The 20,768-nt window shown below is 38.4% G+C and overlaps 1 protein-coding gene across 4 annotated transcripts in view; it reads left to right on the top strand.

Annotated features, from left to right (window-relative positions):
- Positions 1-186: 186 nt before the first annotated feature.
- The window catches only part of WFS1 (wolframin ER transmembrane glycoprotein), a 37,516-nt gene continuing 16,934 nt past the window's right edge, over positions 187-20,768 (top strand). Inside the window, exons 1-3 of one of the 4 annotated variants that reach the window (XM_068188646.1) lie at positions 187-372; positions 2,148-2,339; positions 20,058-20,140. In XM_068188646.1, coding sequence (XP_068044747.1) covers positions 2,153-2,339; positions 20,058-20,140 — 270 coding nt within the window. In that variant the 5' untranslated portion in view covers positions 187-372; positions 2,148-2,152. Of the gene's footprint in view, positions 373-421; positions 669-2,147; positions 2,340-20,057; positions 20,141-20,236; positions 20,358-20,768 lie in introns of those variants that run through there. The other 3 variants (XM_068188645.1, XM_068188647.1, XM_068188648.1) reach the window with 3 other exon arrangements.

The raw sequence follows: 20,768 nt of genomic DNA, 5'->3' as shown, positions 1-20,768 counted from the left end.
GTGGGCGGCCAGCCCCCGCCCGCTGCCGCTGCGCGGGGCGCGGCCGCACACGACAGTACCCCCCGCCCCGGTACCGCTGCTCTGCCACCGCCTGCCCCTCCACCCCGCCGGCCCTGCGCCACCGCCACCGCCTCCTCCTCCTGCCGCCGGCCCCGCCCGGCCCCGGCGGGGCCTCGTCGGAGCCCTCCCCGAGAGCGGAGGGCGGTGAGTGGCAGCGGAGAGAGGAGGGGGCTGCGGCCGATGGGCGGGGCAGCACCGTCCCCCAGGGCTGCGGGCTGCCGGCGGAGCCCCAGTCGGCGTCCGGCCGCCTCCGGAGCTGCGGGAGGTTCGTCATCGGGGGTGTGCGGCGCTGACTTCGCCCGGCCGGGCTCGGTGAGCGTCTGGGGCGGGACCCCGCGCAGGACGGCCCGAGCTGCCGGCCCCCTCGCGGTCCCCGCTGGGGCTCTCTGGCCTTCCGCAGAGGCAGGGCCGCCCGGGCACTCTCGGACCTCGCGGGGAACGAGGCCGAGCGAGCTCCGGCGTTCCCGAGCGGCTGGCGGCGGTGGGTGCGGAGTCACCGCCCGCTGGCTTGTGAACGACCCGGAGGAAAAGTTGGTGGTGCCCTTTGTAGGGCAAGAGCAGAGTGACTTTTGGGACGGGGATGTTTTTGCGAGCTGGCTGATAGCGAGGTGAGCTCCCGCTCACGGCTGTGCCGGTGCTGCCCGTTCTGGAAGGAGCCGGACCCGTCCGAGCCGCGCATCCCCCGCGGGGCGCCTCGGGCGCGGCCTGGCCGCGCTCGCCGTCCCTCTTCCGAAGCGCTAAGGTCAAGTTAAAGCTGGAGGCACAGTAACTTTTGTGATTGTATAATGGTTAAAAATACTCATGCTGGTTTACCGGGAAGGTATTTTAATCTCTGTGTTTTCCGAGGGCTGTTTGAAGGTTGAACTGAACTATGTTGGTTTATTTATAACTTGATGTAGAAACATAATACAGAAATGCATTTACTTGTATCAGTAAAATATTTTCTGGTTTAAGCCAGCTTAATTTTTGCAGCCAAGCTGTCAAATTACAAGTAGTACGTTTGGCAGTGGAGACATTGCTAGTACTCTTAGCCCCGTGTCATGATTTTAGCGTCCTTTGAGTGGAAGTTGTTTAAGTGGTGTCTTTCATCTTTCCAAGGACATCTTCAGATTGGTATTCTGAATTAATTCTGTGCTTATACAGAATTTAAAAATATTGTTTATTGCCAGAAATATTCTAAAATGCTCCTTGCAAATTGCTTAACTTAAGGGAAGTTGTTCTTAAGCAGTAGGAGTTGCTATGTGTTAGGCTGTGGTAGTGTATGCATACCTTGCTACTTTTGTCTTGTGAAAGCTAAACTTTCAGTAGGCATTTTTATGCAAGTTTGCTTATTTAGGGAACTTCTTACTGTAGAGCAGAGATCCCCTCTTATTTTTGAGAAGGCTTATAGTTAAAAGGCCCTCTGGTGTAATGCCTCCCTGCCATGTATGAATATTTTTTATTTTTAAGTGGGACATAAAGGTATTAAAAAGTAAGCTAATTTTGAGTCATGGGCATTTAAGTTGATAATGTATAAAAACAGCATCCTTGGTGGTGTTCCTCCTCTGATTTCCCATGCAGAGTCCTACATCTCCTCCTGCTTTGCTTTCTTATCATTATTACCTGTCTCCTGATTAGGTGATGACAGTTAACCAGGCCTTTGGTACAAATTTTTCTATTATTATATACTTGTCCATAAAAAGTTTGGGGCTAGTCTTTATTTCTGGCATGTATAAGCAGAACATTAAATTCAAAGGAGAAATTTATATGCAGCATTTACAGGATTGATTATTAGTTTTAACATTTGTTTACCCTTGTAACCCAGTTATTATTAGTTAGGAAAAAGAGGAGTCATTGTTCTGGCACAATATTGTATAAATGGTCAGAGTCAGCTATAGCTGCTCATGCTGGGAATTACTGAAGAATGTATAGATAAATCTTGAAGTTTCTTTCAGCCTTCTTGCTGTTTTCTATGCTTTTTGTTTACCTAATTATACAAATACATTCAGATTTTAAGTTTTTAATCATTGTAAGTGAATAAAAATTCATTCAGTTTTACATTGTAAACTTGCTTGCTGATAATTTATCATTATTTTCTTCTTTGGCAGCTAAAATGAATTCAGATCCTGATCCCACCTCAAGTCCCTCTCACTCCCAGCAGCATCTTGGAAGGTCCCAGCTAAATGCTGCTCCTGTGGACCATAGTGGGAACAGTCAGAGACCTGGAACATCTTCAGCAGATTCTGCAATGTCTTCAGTTCCTGGCTACTCCCATAGCAGGGAGAAAACAGAAAAAAAGGGTAAGTATGAAAGCAATTCTTAAGCAAAATCAGCTTGCACGCAATAATCTCCCAATGTTTAATGTATATGTATTCAAAACTCTGTTTAAAGACACTGTAAAGTAGGAAAATAAATTTATCTGATTTCTTTTAACATGTTGTTGTGGAAGAGTCTTTTCTACTTCAGCTTCCTTCGTGCATATTTTCGAGTTTTCCTGTCTAATTCTTCAGGTTTGTACAAAGCAATAGGAAAGAACTTTATTTGAAAAATTGGCAGGGAGATTTAATTAAATTTAGCAAAATAATGTTTCAATTTAATTTCTTTATTTGGCAAGGACACATGCTATAACTATAGCTTTACTATGAATTCTAATGTGGATGCATAAGATACTACTGTAATGTAGACTGATGGAATAATAAACTGGTACATGAAGCCAAAATTAAAGTTAATATTAGCAGTAAGATAAGAATATGGATTTACAGTCGTGATACACTCTGAGAGGCAGAATGATGGGGTTCTTTTCCTCCACTTGCTGTGAAACCATTGAGTTTCAAAGATTGTGGAAACTGATAGGATGAGAGCAAGGTCTTGTGCAAAATGCAGAACAAAAACCACCTGGCTCCTGTATTCACCTGCTGAGTTCCAGTTTTAATTCAGTTTCTAATATAACACTTGTGCAAGATGGTCTTGTGCTCAAGGTCTAGCTCATCGCTTGCTCTTTAACTTTCTTTAAAATTGGACTTTTGATCATGAAACTGCTTATGTACATGCCCTTATATTCGCAAATATGAGTCTCTCTATTGAAGATAGTAAGGCTATCCTGGAGTTTAATATTATGTGTGACTGTGTGGCACATACTAGATGCATCTGAGCTCTGTACGTAGTTCAGGTCAATATTATGGCTGTTTCAGCAAATCTGTTGTTTGCATCTAATTCATAATTGACTGTTGGAACCTTCTGGGTGCCCTGTTCCAAATTAAGGAGAATTTTTTTTTGAATACCTGAATTTCTGTCATGCTTCAGTGTTCAGTACCAATTTTGTCATCTAGCCCACTTGTAAAAGAATTGAGAGATTATGGAGATTAGACACTTCTAACATTACCTACATGGCTGCTAATTTAGAGTCAGTGCTAACAGATATGTTTTCTGTCTTCAGTTTTTCCTAGTTTCTTAGTATGCTTCAACAAGGAACGAATAGTAACTATAATAGGAATATGGTATGAAGTTATCTTGGCCTTAGTTATACTATGATTTGAAAAAGCAATACATAGGTTTCTGTTGTTGGTGCCCACATTAATGCAAGATTCTGGAAATCAACACAATCTGTCTAGTGGTGTTTTACACATTGGTTCTGTTAGCTGTTCTTTTCTAGCTAATTTGGAAATTTTCTTACCCTACACAAATGTTGGACTTTTAAAATCACACTGATTTTTATCTTAGTTCTCTTTACAGTCCTGTGTATTTGCTAATGATCCCTACCTATGCAGCACTGTATTAGAGATGCTGCTTATTAAAGAGGGCTTTTGAGCATTGATGTATTTATCCTTTTCAGTTGTGACTCACTCCTGATTGCTTTAAATCTCTTCCCATTAAAATATTATGGGTGCCTGTTGCCACTGTCATTGCCCTTCCCGTGACCTTCTTAATATACTCAAGTACTCAATGCAGCAGAATGAGCTAGCATTGCCATAGTGTCTTGCTGGAATCTCTAACAATCAAGATTTTAGTGAATTTAGGTAGAAAATGTCTTCAATAATACATAATACAGTATTTTCTTCTATGGCTCGTGGTTTTAGAGTTATGCTGTTTGTCATAGTGCTAACAGTTTCTAGAACTGAAAACTTTATTAAAAGAAAGGATGTTCTGGTCATCAGAACTTAAAAATAGGCATTTTAGTAGGACTTTAGAAAGAACTGCAAATAAAAATACAAATTCAAAGATGTACATATGAAAGCAAATACAGAAAAAAAAACCCTGATATGTCAAACAGAAAATTGGCACTTCAGAAATTCTCAAAATATTTGAACTGACAGAGAAAGTGTTCCTTGGAATCACTAGAGCCCTTACTGATAAATAACATTTGAGTTTCTCACAGGTCTAGGAAAAGTGAAGGACTTGGACTCTCAGCCAGGGCATGTTGTGGTTTGGTTGTATGAAAGGAAATATGTTCCAGACCAGATGTTCTGAGAAAGGCTGCTCTGACTTCTTTCTTGGAAGATTAAGAAGTTGGGTAATTTTCAATAGTCACTATGATTGTGACCAGGAGTGATGGAGAAGAGGACAGAAAAGACCAGCACACTAATATACAGAAAGCTGTCTCAAATCTTACTAAGTATGTAGAACACTCCGCTTTAATGATGACTTAAATATCTTGCTCAAATCTAAATTACTGTAACAAATTTAAGTTTGTATAATTTTTTAATAAATTGGCTATCATTTCTGTTTGAGAAGGGGAAATGTACTGTCTATATCTCAATTATTTGGAAAGGCAGTTTCAGCTCAGGACTATCTACCACATGCCCACGTGCCCTTCTCCTGCAGAAGGTCACTGGTATACTGGGCTGCAATAGTTGAAACATTGCCCAACAGGTGGAAGGAGATCCTTCCCCTCCAGTCACCCCTGGAGTGCTTCACCCAGTTCTGGACTACTCAGTACAAGAGAGACATGGAGAGAGTTCAGCAAAGGGCCACAGAGATGATGAATGAGCTGCAGCATCTCTCCTGTGGAGACAGCTGAGAGAGCGGGGGCTATTGAGCCTGGGGAAGAGAAGTCTCAGGGGGGATCTATCAATGTGCATAAATAGCTGAAGGTAGGGTGCAAAAAGGATGGAGCTATGATCTTTCCAGTAGTCCCCAACACAAGGACCAGAGGCAGCTGGCACAAACAGGGGGGGTTCCCTTTGACCATCAGTAAACACTTTTTTGTTTTTCCTGTGAGGGTGACTGAGAAATGGCACAGCTTGTCCAGAGAGGTGATGGAGTCTGCATCGTTTGAGATACTCAAAAACCACATGGACACAGCCCTGGGCAGCCAACTTAGGTGCACCTGCATGAGCAGAAGGGTTGGAATAGGTGACTCCCAGTGGTCCTTTCTAACCTCAACCATTTTACTAATTCTTGTAATGTTCTTGACACCATATCTGTATTTCTGATGTGTGCTTTTTCTTCCAGTTTTTGTTAATATACACTGTGTTTAAGGCATCAAAGTGAATGTTAAGTAATTTGTTTCCTGGAAGCAAACATCACATCATCTGTTTCTGCAGCATGATCCATATCTTGTAGTGTAATCCAGCAAATTAATGAATGCCTTGGCTCTGACTCAGTAAAGCACTTAAACACACACAGTATCCTCAGCAGCACAGGTACTTCCTTTGGATCAAACTGCCATTTTTTTCCTTAGCAATTTTTCAGTCTCTATTCTGCTAATGTATCATTAGGTAATGTTAGGTAATCATGTAGATAATGTTTGTGTTATTCCTTCAATAATTTCTTTCACAATGGGAGGAAACAGTGCTTTGAGAATTTATTGAGCAAATTGAATCTGGATTTAATGAAAAAAATAATCAATCATTAGGATAATTTATAGATACAGGTTTTGTTGTGTTAAAAAAGAAAATGAGGGCATTCCTATTTCTACCCAAAACTCTTGCATTCTGCTTATGTATGGTTTTGGTTTTCCATTCCGTGTGTTTGTAGGAATGGAGTGAATGTCAATATGTTTGCTTTCATGTTTAAAAATAAATGAGAAAAAAAAATGGTTACTCTTTCAAGGATGTTCATGGATAGGGAGCTTATTAGTGAGCAAAGCATATACACTACTAATTAGGGTTCCTGAAATTTTAAAGCCATGGAGTCATCAGTATTCATGGAAGCAAATTACAGGAGAGTTTGTTCATAGTAGGGAAGACCAGTGTCTGCTTGCTAGTGAAGTCTTTTGAAACAGACTAAGACTCTAATCTCATAAGACACTTGTATGCCTCTCAGGTGCACAGGCCCCTCAGTTTCTGGTCCAGGTGCTACATACCCCTTTTTGGTTTCTGTGTTTAATCCACTCTGTAGAATCTCCTCCCTTCGGATACAGTTTTAAAGCAATGTGAAAAGACAGAGCTTGGACGAGAGCTCTGGAGCTCCCAACACCAGATTCTCCAAGTAGGCTTAAAAATATCATTCTTGCTAGAGAAACAATTTCCTCTACTTACACACTGAACAGAGCTTGGAAAAAAGCACTTTCAATGTGGTGACTTAGTTAGCATGTGAGTATCTGTAGTACTGCTGCTATTAATGTTTTTTGAAAGCGATGCCCGAGTCTGCAGTCGAGGTAAGTGCCCTGTATTGCTCAGTTAGAAAGTAGATCTGTATGTCCCAGGACAGGTTTTGATTCAGATGAAAGGAAAGCAAAATTGAGAGACACTTTTCACAATACAGTCGTGATCAGATACTTGACTGTCACGTCTGGATTCAAATAACTGCATCAATTCAGCCACAGTGATAACTTGACCTGGATGACTCTCACCCCAAGTGAACATTTATTGTGCTGGAGGTTATCTGGAAGAGTTTCCATTTCTTGTAATGCTCATGTACATTCAAGCATATAAAGTGTCTTTAGTAAAAATTGACTCTCTGCCAGTCAGCAGGTAAAGGAGGTCATGCTAGGGTGCTAGAGAAGCTGGGGAGAAGATGGTAATTTTTCATATGTGCATGAAACAGATAATTACCGCTTTATTACATTATTCAGGCACATTTGCTAGCCAGTAAGGTTGGAAAGGAGAAATTGCAAAGCTAAGTTGCAGTGCTTGAAGAAAGGTCTCTTTGGTTAAGGAACTAGTTGGGGTTTTTTGTCCATGGTTTTGCTGTAATCTCTTGTTCTAGAATTGAGAAAACATGGGAAGGTGTTTGTACAGAGAGCTTTGCAGACAGGAATCAATTTATTATATTTTGATTGTAGATATATGACAGGGCTCACCCCAAGATTGGGGTGACCACAAAAGATGGAAAAGTCTCTCCTCCAACCCGTGCCTCCAAAGAAAGACTCAGTAGTCTTCAGTTGTCCGGTCTCAAGGTAGTTTATTGTATGTTATCTAAAAGATTTTCTCCCTGAGCTGCTGCGGTCCATTCAGCAGTCAGGCAAAGGCACACTCCGACACCCAGGGGGCTGGTGCCTTCTTTTATATCATGCATTACGTGTTAAATGTTTATGGTTTTTCCCCAATGCCTATTACCTATATTAAATAGTGACTTTCTACTCTAAACTAATCTGTGAATGCCAACATCACCAAGAACATGGAGGTTAGGAAGGAGAAAGAAGGAGGACAGGGCACGCCCAAATCCCTCCATCTTAGAACTTCTGACCCCCATGTACAAAATTCAGACCCCTCTGTACAAGGCCTAAAACCCCCCTGTACAGCACTCAAAGATTCTTCCTTTCACTTTGTGACTACTTCTACTATAATATCTAAACTTTTGTGATTTCTTGTTCTTCCTGCATGGTTGGTAAATTGTTCCATGGATCAGATTCAAAGCCACAGGGGTTTCCAGCTGCATGCCAGGGTCTCAAATGCTTTTGACCTGGGCCCGGAACATCCAAGAGTGTCCGAGGGACATTCTGGGTTTCGACAGATAAACAGACTTCTGTGTGTACTTTGGTTATTAAAATTTTTTGTACTTCTAGGAAGAGAATTATTTTATTAATTGACTGACTTCAAATTGATAAATAGTAAAAAAATCTTTTAAACAGTTTACAATGCATTGCAACAATTTATAACAGTATGTCTCCAAGGCATTGCTAAATGATAGCTAACAAATAGGGAACCTTTATAATTTACAAATATTTTCCAAGTGTTACCCTCTTCACTTAAGGTTATGAAGAACCTTTGCTTCAGAGCTCTGTTTCAGCACTTCTGTGTCTTTACTTCTTGGCAGCTAGTTATTACAGAATAACTCTTGAGGCAAACTGAAATGTTTGTGCAAAGCTTGAAGAAATCTCAAGATTTGAAGAAAAACCTCTGATTATTCGAAGGGGAGGATTATGCCTTGAAGTACTAATTACATAACAATTTATCTGTCAGTTTATTAATGCCCCTTCAAACTTTACCTTTAAATACTCAGGCTCCTAGAAAGCTCATTTTCCAGGCATTGCTGTGGGAGAGAAAGGATTCTATCCAAACAAAAGACTGTATTTTGTGATAAAATTTTGGGACATCATTGTTGGTGCAGAGAAATGGAAATGGGCTTTTTCATGTCTGCTGCTATTGTCAGTAACATGCTGGTATTTTTACCCTATATGGGAGGAGGATTGAACACCCATTTATTTGAGGAAACATTCTCCATCTTTCCCTCTTCCACCATTTGAAATACATAAATGGGTTTTTTTGGGTGATAACGGATACTATTGCTGCTATCAATTTTTTTTACATTCACATGATGAACCAGATTATGGAAGGTGCCCTAGCTCAGTCTTCATCCATTTTTTTCCAGGTGGATCAATTTCCTAATCTGCTTATGATAAGAAAATTTCTAGCACAGTCACAGGGTGCTGCAAGAAAGGAGGGTAAAAATGGAAGAGCTATACTCATATTAGTGAATTATGTAATGAAATGGGATAGCCCTATAAAATTCTTTGGTGTGCAGGACTTGACATTCCTTTTGTGCAAATTTAAGAATTTAATCTAGTGGTTGGAGTCTTCCAATTGGGTTTCCTTCAGAAGAGATCCAGTATGTGGGTTCCACTGTGCAAACAAATCCCTGTTACAGTACAGTTGTCAAGGAGAGACTTGGAGCTGTTGTGTTGCTGGAGGGCCCCTCAGCAGCAGCCCCACTTCATTGTGAAAGTTAGAAGGTGAGACTGGGAACAGTAAACTGGTAAATAAAGCTAATCCTTTGAAAAGTTAGTTATTAGAAATGCTTACTTAAGCCACTGGATTTGTGGATTTGCTAAATAGTTGGAATGTTCCTTTTTTAAGAGCCCCTCTGTTTTGACAGCAAATGGACTGCTGGAGTGTCGATGTGGTGAAGTGCTCAAACTGCAGAATTGCTGAAATTCCATGTGTATTGTGCAGATTGTTAGGATAACTTTCCGTCTGCATCCACAAAAATATGTGGACTTGGTGATCTCTATAGTCTCATCTTCTCACATTGTTTTTCATTGCTTTCTCCTTTCATTTTTTTGGTGGAAATGGTTAATATTGATGATTATCAACTAAGAAATGACAAAATGCTAATTTATTTTTAACTCTACAGTTTTGGAACTGCAGGTTTAGATTTGATCTAACTAATGTTAGATTTATCCCAGCTCATCCATAAATCAATCAGAGATGCCTGCATAGAAAAATCAGCAGGACTGGTTCATTAGTTACATATAAAATTGTTTTAATTACTTTAAAAGATCTTTGTACAGTAATAGCTATGCTAGAAAAATACAGGTTTGAAGAATGGTTTTTCCTCCACTTTTAAAATTTATAGTCTGTAATATCACTTTTAGTCTTCCACCTACATGCTTTATTTTTATTGCTCTCCTGACAATTTATGTTCATTTTGTGGGGGTGCCCAAGTTGTTCCCAGTTCAATTTAATGGTATTTGATTACTTGCAATTGTGGTGTGACTAAGACTATTACCATATCTACAAATGCATTGCTCCTCCCAGAGAAAGTAGAATTGAGTCCTAGACATGAACAGTTCTGTAAACAAATGTTATTCCCTTCTCTCCTATCGCTGTTACCACCTTTTAAAGTACAATGCCTGCCGAAGTATGGTAGTATAAGAACTTGGAATTGTTCTTGGGATGAGTAGGACTGTCTTAAGATCTGACCATGGAGGTTAAAGGCATAAAAGAAAAACATGCAATGTTCTCTTAATTGTACTAAGCCCTTACCAGTTAAGAATTCAGGAGGTTTCTGAATGGATGAAAGGAGTCAACACTCATGGATGAGCAGCTAAGCATCTGAAGTTAATAAAACCTTTTTTTCAAATTGTTGATGTTTGTTGAGCAAAGTATTTTTTCTTCTTCTCCTCCAGTCAGTTCCTCTGTCATTATATTTGATATGTACAAATCATGTTTATGACATGATGCTTGATGCCAGCTTTTAAGTGGAATGTTAGTCTTTCCAGAAACTTTACTCCCACAGTTACGGCACACAAAACCACTGAGCTTTTGGAACTTGTGGAAAGTGGTTAGGAGGATTTCTCTAGAGACTCAGGCTGGCTCTCCTGAACACTGAAAGCTCAACAATACAATCCAGTGACACAAAACAAAACTTTTAGAACCTGCATTTACTCTTATAAAATGTACAGATCAACTTTTTTCTAAAAGTATGTATTCTACCTGTGGATGAATGGAAGAGATCTGACATCTTTCACATAGGAGCTGAGCTTACACAGTATCTGCTAACAAAAGAAATTATTTTTATTTTAATTAATTGTGTATGCCTTTACTCCTAAGGGTGTCTGAGATTCTAGAAAGCTTGTTTCATACTGAAAATAAAATCTGAAATAAAAACCTGTGTGCTGTTCCTTGAAATTGTTGAATTTGTTTGATTTTTTATTAACTTACAGAAAGATTTCTGCTTACAGAAAGAATTTTTCCTGCATAAAATCCAGTGTAACACTATCAGAATTACCACCATGCACTTCCAAAAGGAACTGGATGTATTATATAGGACGTGACTCCAAAAGAAGTACCTTGTAGGCAGATTCTGCACAAAATGTGTTGCTTTCTATGTTTTAGTTGATATCCATGGACAGGCACCCCCATAAGCTTTCATTTTCCTACTTTTTCTTGATTATTTATTGCTTGACAAATAGGCTTCAACTATTTACTTTGTATGTGCATGCATTCTTGTTGCCTGCTTCCTATCCCATGTTATAAAGTTTTCTTCATACTAGCAAATGAGCTATTACTGAAAATCCACCACAAAATCCACACTATAGCTAGTGTATTTAATTTGTGAAAATTTTAAAAGCAAGTTCATTCACTCTTCTAACATGAATTAACTGTTTCATGTTTGCAACAGGGTGTTTTTCCGATGGTTCAGTCATGCTTTGGGATTTGGGTTTTGTTGTTTTTTGCTTTCTGTTTTCTTAAGTGCCACAATAAAACCAGATGATTACAATACAATCCTATTATAGTTTTGAACAGTGCAGTAAGACATCTACTGACTTCATGAGAAGCTATAACATGTTCTGCCTGTACTGTAGCAAAGTATGATGGAGAACAAGATTGATGAACACTGAGGTATAGGAGAAGGATTCCCTTTCAGCAGTTGTCTGAGAATGCCATTCAGTCATGCAGAGCTGAAAGATGCCAGTGCCTCAAAGTAGTCTGCAAATACAGAGGTTTTGCAGGTGGGTTGTCTTCAGCAGCTGGATGCATGGTTTGTAAGAAACCAAATGATGCTTTTTCTTTTGTAATAAACCAAATGATGCTAGTTAATTTTGGGTTATTTCTGCCAAAGGCATTGTAATCTAGGGAACAGAACACACTTAAACGCTGCTGAATGCAAACTGAGGATGAAAAATAAGTATTAAAAACTGACTGGATTCCAGCAAGCTGATTGTCTTTGTAAATATTTATGGTAATAGTTAAGGTGATGTAGGTCCTTTGATGCACCACCCTAAATTCTTTTGGCACAGGATTCATAGCCTGTGTTGGACCTTTTACTGGCAATTTCTTTTTCAGCCTAATCCAATGCTGGCTTATATAGCTGCATTTTAATTTTTTCTCTGATGATACTTGTGGCAAAGACTGCTTTTGTTATTCTGAACTTAATTGTAGAACAGTTGGAACCTATCTGGAAGTACTACTCAAGCATTTTTATTAATACTAAGAATGGGATAAGCTTTGTATATTGCACTTCAGAGGCATATTTTTATGGAAATTCCTAGACAAAAAAAAGGTTAAGTAAAAATCCAGCTTCAAGTCTGTGATAATGGAAGTCATAGAAGAGGCTTTTTCAAATACAAATAATTCTATATCTGTCTTTTCTGTGCCATGTCAGTCTCCGCCTACATATTCATTTGTTCATCTTACCTTGTGGAGCATGGTGGGAGGAGTGGAGTTTAGCAGTGAGCATAGTTTATTCATACTAGTATCCACTCACAGTAGAAGCAAGTAATTTTCCTTGTAATTGAGACAGTACTCCCTTTCAGATTCAATTACAGTAAAGCCTTCTTGCTAAAGCAATAAAGTGATGCATGCTGAAGCTCCAAATACAGTGCTGTGCAATGTGACAAAGTTCAGTTCAGACATCAGTGCTCTTCATGGTATATAGAGAATTTGTTCATATGTGGGAGAAGATGTAATGTCAAAGAAGACATTCTTCACTCCCTGCTCCCACCCCAGTAATTTAGCTGGTAGAAATGCCTGGGGATGAAATCTTGTTCCATACTACTCCATCAAATGTCTCAATTACTCTGTCAGTTAATAACGTGACACTGAGGGAGATGCCTGACATCCTGTGACTTTGTATAAGTAGAAAACCCACTGAAGTTAAGTAGTGAGCTTTTGGAATAGAGCTAATGAAATCATGAAGTGCAGTTTTTCTTCCTCTGGATGCCATTCAGCTTTTTCTTACCCCTGAACTAGCATGGGTGTGTTCCAGTTAGGAAGGCTCACAGAAGCTGCTGTCAATACTCAGTGCTGATACTAGAGATTGGTAACGGGTTTTTGTCAGGTTCAAGCTTCTTGTTACCTTTCTCCTGAGAATCATTTACTCTTATTTACAGCATGCCTGTTAGAGCCAGGGGGGTTTTTCTAAATGCAGTACTACTGCTGTCCTTACTTTATTTTATTCAGAATGCTCTTCAGCTAGTTGCAGCCTAAACGTTTTTGAAAAGCCTTTTTAAACCCATAGAAATATTTGGCATTGGCTGAATACTTTTAATCTGTTCATGCCCTTGAGTTCTTGTGTTTGGAAAGACACTGAATAGTCTCAATATTTACCTTCTCAGTTTCATTCTCCTCACTTTCTTTCTCAGGTTATAAAGCTCTGATAATAGTGTCTTATTAGCACTGAGCTGTGTTTTTCATAAAACACTGTTACAACTGTAAGGTGTTATGCTAAGTGATAATAGTTCAGAACTTATCACTGTGTGTGCAATGATAAAGTGTCTGTGGTTTCCTGCATTTCATCTAGCCTTTTGTCACATAATTATCATTAAATCGTTCTGCTGGTTTTGCTTGAGGCTTTTTTTTTTTTTCCTGAATAACACGGAATCACTGGCAGATTTTGGCATCTTGGTATTAGCCCTTTTTTCTTTCACTCATATAAATGTATTGAGTGACTTAGGCCTTATTTTGTATCCCTGTGTGTCTAAACTGATAATCTTACCCCTGGGAGAATGAAAGCTGTGTTTTTCTAATCTTCATATTCTGTTTCTTAATCTCTTCCTTTTCCATGTAAACTGCATTCTAATTTGTTTAGAGGACTTATGTGAGAAGCCTTGCTCCCTATCTTTAGAGATGTAAATATGAGCTGGATCTGCCTGTCCAAGCCAGTATTTTTTTTTCCTATTTAGGGAAAAAATAGGTTTGTGATTTTTTTAATCCTCCTTAGTTGGAGGAACTACTTAACACATAAAGTTATTTATTAAATGTATTTAAAATCATATCCTGTTTTTTAATGTATAATTTTCTGGGATGTAGTTGAGATTGTTGTTGCTGTTGCTTTCTGGCCTTTTTGATGCTCTGTTTTTTGTCTTAGTCACGTTTATTTAAACAAAATGTTAAGGAAACTACATTTCAAATTCTATACCTAAACCTAAAATTTGCTAGATTATTTGTAAGACTGCCTATTTACCTTTGCTTGGCTCACTTTGCTGGGCCACCTTGATAACAATTTCCACCTGTGTCAACTGTCAGATCTTCTCATGGAATAGTGACATGGTTATGTATTTTTCTAGGTGTGTGCTCAGTGAACTTGGAGGCGTGTTCCCACTGGGTAGGACTGAACGTATTATTTTGGTGTGCATATGCTTAGCTGTTCCTGTCTGGTTTTAGTCACTTCAGGAATACTTCCTGTACTATAAAATGGGAGGGCCAATCTAGAAATCTTGTTTTGTATCTTGTCATCTCGGATACTTTATTCTTCCCAGCACATGGGTTTTATCCTCCTCCTACTGCACATTCCTGTCACTTCTTTTTCTGAGCCCAAATGAATGCATGAAGTCATGATTATGTAAATTGTGTGTGCCATACACGTTTCCTTCATACTCTTTGTGTGGGTGTTGCTTAATGCATTAATCTTTTGTTCAGTAGAGTTTCCATGAGCTTTAATATTCACTTGTAAAACCTGTAATTTCTTTTAAACTTACATATTTTGTATTAATGCTTCATTGTTGCTTCCTCTCTGAGAAGGTGCTTTCAATTTTCCATTTATCCTGTTCTCACTAGGTTTTCACCTTTTCATTCAAAGCACTTAGAAGTCCCTAGCTTGTGTTAGTTTAAAAAAATTATTTGTTGTGCATGATAGCATGACTGTCATGGGGACGGCCTCCAATAACTGTGTGAACAAATAAAATCTCCAACTCAAAAGGCATAAGAAATTGTGATCCTTTAAAATACCATTTTTTCTTTGTTATTCCCTGTTCATGGTCTTTGACCTCTTGCTTAATCTGGAATTCAGATGCTGTAGCTGGGTGCTAAGAAGAAATCTGTGTGCACCTGGCCAAGGGTGATATTAGCAGGCAAGAGGCTAAAAGTCCCTTGAGCTGAGTAAATCCACTGCTGAGAGCTTTAATGTGTTTGTGTTGGTAGGAAAGTAAATCGACAAACACTTTTATTATTCAGCATGCACTCTATTGATTCCTTCTGCCTGAAATAACTTTAGTAGATTTTTTTGAAGGAAGGCAGTGATTCCTAGTGGTTAGAAGGGTGTGGATATTCTCAGTTCAGTCAGAGAGAAAAAGAGAGGGTTTTCTAACCAGGCGAGAGCCTGGGAGACAGTTGGGAAAGAATGTAAATAATTCTCTAATCTACCTTGTTGTTCACATTGTTTACAGATAGGTTCTGCCACCGTGCGTCATTCACTGCACACCAATGGTGTGAGATGTTTTTACTCTAAGACCAATGAAATTAATCCGCACGATGTTCCCTATAAATAGAGCGGTGCATTTGAAATAAATGAGAGTTTAATTCTTTACCTTCTAACTTGGAGTCATTCGGTTCCCGTCTTGCTCAACGGCGACAAGAAGGGCACTGAGAAAATTGAGGGTGTTCTATGTGATGGGCATGTGTGTATGATCCACTTTGTGTGCCTATACAACTCAAAATCTTCCTTTACATGAAAGGACTATTACGTGCCTTTAAAGATTTCAGAATTCAAGAATGGAAGTGTCATACGCAATGTCACTTAAAATGCTGAGGTTTTGGAAGCAGTGCTTGTCTAAAATGTGTGTAAAACTTCTTTGCTAAATATATGATCAGACTCTTTGCGACAAATCAGCCAACTACAGTGATGCTCACATGATGTGATTCAGTTGTGTATGTTAAGGATATTAAAAGGGTTGGGGATTTATTGCATCTATTACTGATTTGTATTAGAATACTGGGAAGGAAATCTTGTGATAAAGTAAACCCCAGTTTACTTTCTTTGTCTTTAAAGTCTTTTGCATTGAACGTATTTCTTACCTAGATTGTGTAAGACCATTCTTCAAAACTTAGTATGAATGTTGAAGAGTTTGTTGGGTTTTAGTCTTCAGTATAGTCCAAAGATGAGGTTTAGATATGTTATTTAATCTTTAACATGTAATGGCATCTTCCTTTTGTGATTTAAAATGTTAAGGATTGGTATCTTACAGTCTCACTTGGACTAATTCCCTACTGTGGATTTACTGCCTTTTTGTCAATTTAATGGCTAAATTTCAGAGGTAAGGGACAATAATTGCATCCCAGCAAAGTATTAAAGAAAATTGAATGTTTCCTTTCTAAACATTTCCTATTTCTGATCAAAACCTAGCAGAAATAGTAGAAATGCCTGTCTATGGCAGAATGAATGCTAAATTCCCATTTGAGCTTACAGCAACAAAGCTGGAATCCTACATTATGTGGCCAGTGTGCCAAATAATGTCTAAAGCTTCAAAAAGTAAGTAGCTATCTTTCTGTAGTATGATGACATAAATGCAGCAGAGTCAGAAATGCATCTGCATCATACTTTGCAGATCACAAATTTTTTTTTTCATTTTTTTAAATGAAATTGAGAAAAATTAAAATATGCAGTGTCATTTTATATCTTAAACCTAAGACTTTATCACACAAAATAAAAAATCCAAACCCACTAAAATTTTATCAATAATGCTGTTGTTACAATATCCATTACTAATTTGTGTTGAATGATCTATCTTTGGGAAAGTACAATTAACTATATTGGTAACTGCTTTATAGAGCAGCCTGGTGATGAGCTAAGCTTTACAGTCTTGAGTTCTTGGTGGCAAGGTTGGAACTACAGGCAAATATTAAGTACTAACCACCCTTCTACATCCCTGCTTTTAATTTCTTTTATGAATGCTATGTGCTGTCTTAAACTTTTGTGCTTTCTCTTGCCTGCTTTTATTTGAATGACTACAGTGCTTGTGAGCCTTGAATGACTGATAGATTTCATTGGCTTGTATTAACACACTTGACACAAAACAGCTAGTGAAGTCTATTTTAATTGTCATAAAAGATATATGAAGTATTGTAAGATGAGTGTTCCTGTCTTATGGAAATTCTTATATTCAAGACAGAGTAAAATTTGACATTAAAAAGGCATGAGTTCTTAGCAAAGCTGGAAAATAAAAGCTTCCACTGACAGCATTTCCATTGCAATACTCTTATGTGGGAGGAATACATAAGACATTTTCTGACTAAAAACATGCTTTAGAACAAGGGTGATAAGTTGCAGTCATCACTTCTTATGGTATTGTTATGGGAGGTGCATATACTCCTGTGTAGTTCTTTGTTAAGTGTTGAGCTAACTTGAAAGATTGTGTTGGCCATCCTTGTTCTAAAACACACCTTGACTGTGTTTTGGACCTTTTACCTTCAGAGACTGACCTATATGCATTGTGGAAAAGTAGATTGGTGATGGCAGCCATGAAACTAGAGTCATTCATGACTAACCTGTTTAATTATCCTCTTGGTTATCTTTTAAGCAGACGAAGAATATTGCTGGTTGCAAGAACTGTATATACTAAGATATTCTAAATTTGATCTCCACAACCTTTTCCTCCACCTTTACCCTACAACTACAGAATCAACCCACAGGCATATTTTTAATTTACTATCTGTTATTTATATTCATAGGTCACATGTGCAAATACATAGAATTGATAACTGGGCGGGAGAGATTGGCCAGTAGGTTGAAAATAACCGCAGAAAATGTTTCTTTCCCCTGGCAGTCAGCTCTGTTAGAACAAAAAGTTCAGCAACTTTATGGCAATAACACCATTTTTTTTTTCTCATTGAAGGAGGTAGTTCACCATAAGGCTGCACGTTTTTAATTTTTCTTTTTTTCCCCATCTTTGCAAATGCCACTAGGTACATGTTAATCTGCAGTGTAATTGCAATAAAGTAACTATAGCCTGGTGTTGTAAAACATTCCCATTTTGTTTCTTCAGCTTTTTTTTAAAGTACACTTTCTTATCTAACACATTCTACTGAGCAACAAGAGCTAAAAGGGGTCAGAGCTGTGCCATGCTCTTGTGTGTACAAGTGGAGCTTATATAGCCATATGAGCTGCCAGAGAACTGCCTTTCTTATTAGAGCTTTTATCAGTTTAGCAAACTGCTTTCTGTAGTTTGTTTTTCTTAATGTGTGTAAATTCCACTTAATTATTTAACACTGACTTGTGAATGGTGCCTCCTATATTATCCAGAGTATCACTGAAATGTCTGTGGTGTTCTCAACATGTAGAAAACTCTGAACAGAAAAAACAAAATACATTCCTAATTTAGATAATACAGAAATTTTGATGCAAAAGGATTTAAGGAATTTGAAAGCACAGGAGGAAAAAGAAAAGTACTGCATTGCCCAGCTTGTTTCATTTGAGTGGGTAGGGCAAGTAGATAAATATTTCACTTCTTTCAAACAATATTCTCTTTCCTGTAACTTCCTGTTTATTGTTAGCAGAGAGCCCCTGAAATATGTTTGCTGGTGTTAATGGTGCCATCTGGAAAACAGGCTTCTGACTTGTTTAGAGTTCAAATTATGTTGGTTATATATCAGGGCATAATTTTGCTGGGATGCTGTATGCCTATTTTACAATAATATTTTTACAGCTTTTTGAAAAGATCAAGTATTAAATGGAAATTATTTTTCATGATGTGCCTTGTTTAGCCAGACAACATGTTATAATCTGGCATTAGAACTTTTCCAAGTAGAACTTGGCAGACAAAACTGTAGCATGGTGAAGAAATTTTACTTCCTTATTTGCTCTTGTTAAATACATCCACTTTAATGAAAGTGTTGATTTGTAGCCTGTTCTTCTTTAAAAATGGTCCCTGTAGCAGGGATGTTAAAGAATGCAAGTAACCCGGTTCTTCAGGAGATCATGTGGAATGGGGTTGATTTCTTTCTTCCTGCCATCTTGTGAAGAAGAGCTGATAGTGCCTGGCCCCGCAGCTGGCAGGGCTGCTGAGCAGCTGCTCTCATTGCTGCTGCCCCAGTCAGGTAGGGACTGGAACTTGGAGTGGATGCCTGAAGGTCAGTTTCCTTCATCTGGACACTGCTTCCCAAGCACACTTCTCATGCTGCCACTGCCCTCAGGATGTAGCTACAAAGTGTCACAGAGTGTTTGTGTGGGGTAATGTGGTCAGTGGGGGTCAGACTTGGGTGCTTAGTGTAGAATTTGGGTCTGCCTTTCTAACTAGAATTTTAGATTGGTTGGTTAGTGAAGTTGTAACTCTGATTCAGTGGTCAGTTGTCCATTCTTACCCAACTTAAAACATACAACTTGTATTGATTTTTCTCTTTAAAATTTTTCCAAACTAACTTATGAGAAGTCATCTCATAAAAGAGTAGCAGTCGTGGCCTTCATCAGCTTTGCTATTAACTAATTCTTCATTCATCAAGTAGCATGCAGCATGATGTTGTTTTGCAAACACTGGATATCAGATAAAGCTCTTGAGTTTTTCTTTACGATTAACTGGTGGAGCAGTATGACGCTTTTGAAGAAAACCAGTTGTTTAAGTCTGTATGTGTTCAGTAGATGGGAAAGAAAGAAAATACACGGTGGAGTGTGGAACAAAATGAAAGAAACCCAAGGTTTAGCAGGTGTAATTGTTGTTAGTTTCTGTATTCTCTAGAGACTGAGGGAGTGAACTTTCAAATACACTGTTTTAAAGTTTGATTAATTTTTCAAAATCCTAGAAAAGGTTCCAGTGCTAAATAAAGAGATTGACAGGTGAAAGACTGAAGTGATATCAATAAAACAATAGTAATAGTACAAAGGCTGATCCATGTTACATATTCCACATGTGCTCGTATTTATTGTAATGAATATTCTATTGAGAAACAAATTTTGTGGAAGTAAATGAGAAACTGTAAACTGTGCCATCCTGTGGCATGTACAAATAACAAGGATAAATATGCTGAAGTACAATACTGAGATGGACAGTCAATATTGTAATAAGTTCATTTCCACTGTTCTTGCAAAATCCTTGTGTTGGATTTTTTAGTTATAATCATTTAATTATTCAACCACATAGAGCAACAATTTTAAAAATACTTTAAACTACTGCTAGTAAAGAGTTTTCTTTATCTAATTTATAGAGGGCATGAAGGAAGAACCTGAAGTGCTCTTTGAAGAACTGCTTGAGAGGGCCAAAGCTGGAGAACCAAAAGCACAAACAGAGGTAATTTTATATGTTTTTTGTCCGGTCTTGCTTGCTCTTAATTCCAAGAATAGCACTGCCTGCTGCAGAACTATTACCTCTTCCTCAGTTGAACTGTGTCAGTTTAGATGCTAAACTGTTCAAAGGAAGGTGATGCCATGTGGTTTCTCTGCCTTGAGAAATGCTGTTTCCTTGAGAGTGTGAGTGGCTTCAGGTCCAACTCTTTAGCATGGAAAAGGTACAGAACGGATTTTGCTTTTTTTATTTTTAAAGAAGCATGTGTGGAGCTGTGCAGATAGGGACTGTTGAATTCTGTTGGTTCAGCACTATACTGTATACAAAAATACCAGAGCTCTTAGGCTGGACTCTGGAGGAAGCTGCCAGAGGTGCTTTAGCAGGGACAGAGGTTGTTGTTGATGTTTTGCTCATATACCATTTCTCAGTTGAATTACACATTTTAGAAAAGAAGCCCCTTATTTATTGAAATCTTTTACTTATTTAATGGCACATAAAATTGAATTAATAATATCACTTCTGTCCTGCATTTGTTAACACTTGAGGTTTTCTCTTAGGTTTTAGAAAAATTGTACCATTTTTCCACTGCATTCTATTGCCTGGTATAGTGGTCTAGTATAAATAGCATAAAATT

This window comes from Anomalospiza imberbis, chromosome 4 (assembly GCF_031753505.1).
Source record: "Anomalospiza imberbis isolate Cuckoo-Finch-1a 21T00152 chromosome 4, ASM3175350v1, whole genome shotgun sequence".
In the NCBI taxonomy this organism is placed as follows: Eukaryota; Metazoa; Chordata; class Aves; order Passeriformes; family Viduidae; genus Anomalospiza; species Anomalospiza imberbis.
Note: the sequence above shows the minus strand (reverse complement) of the source record. Positions and strands in the feature narration are given on the sequence as shown.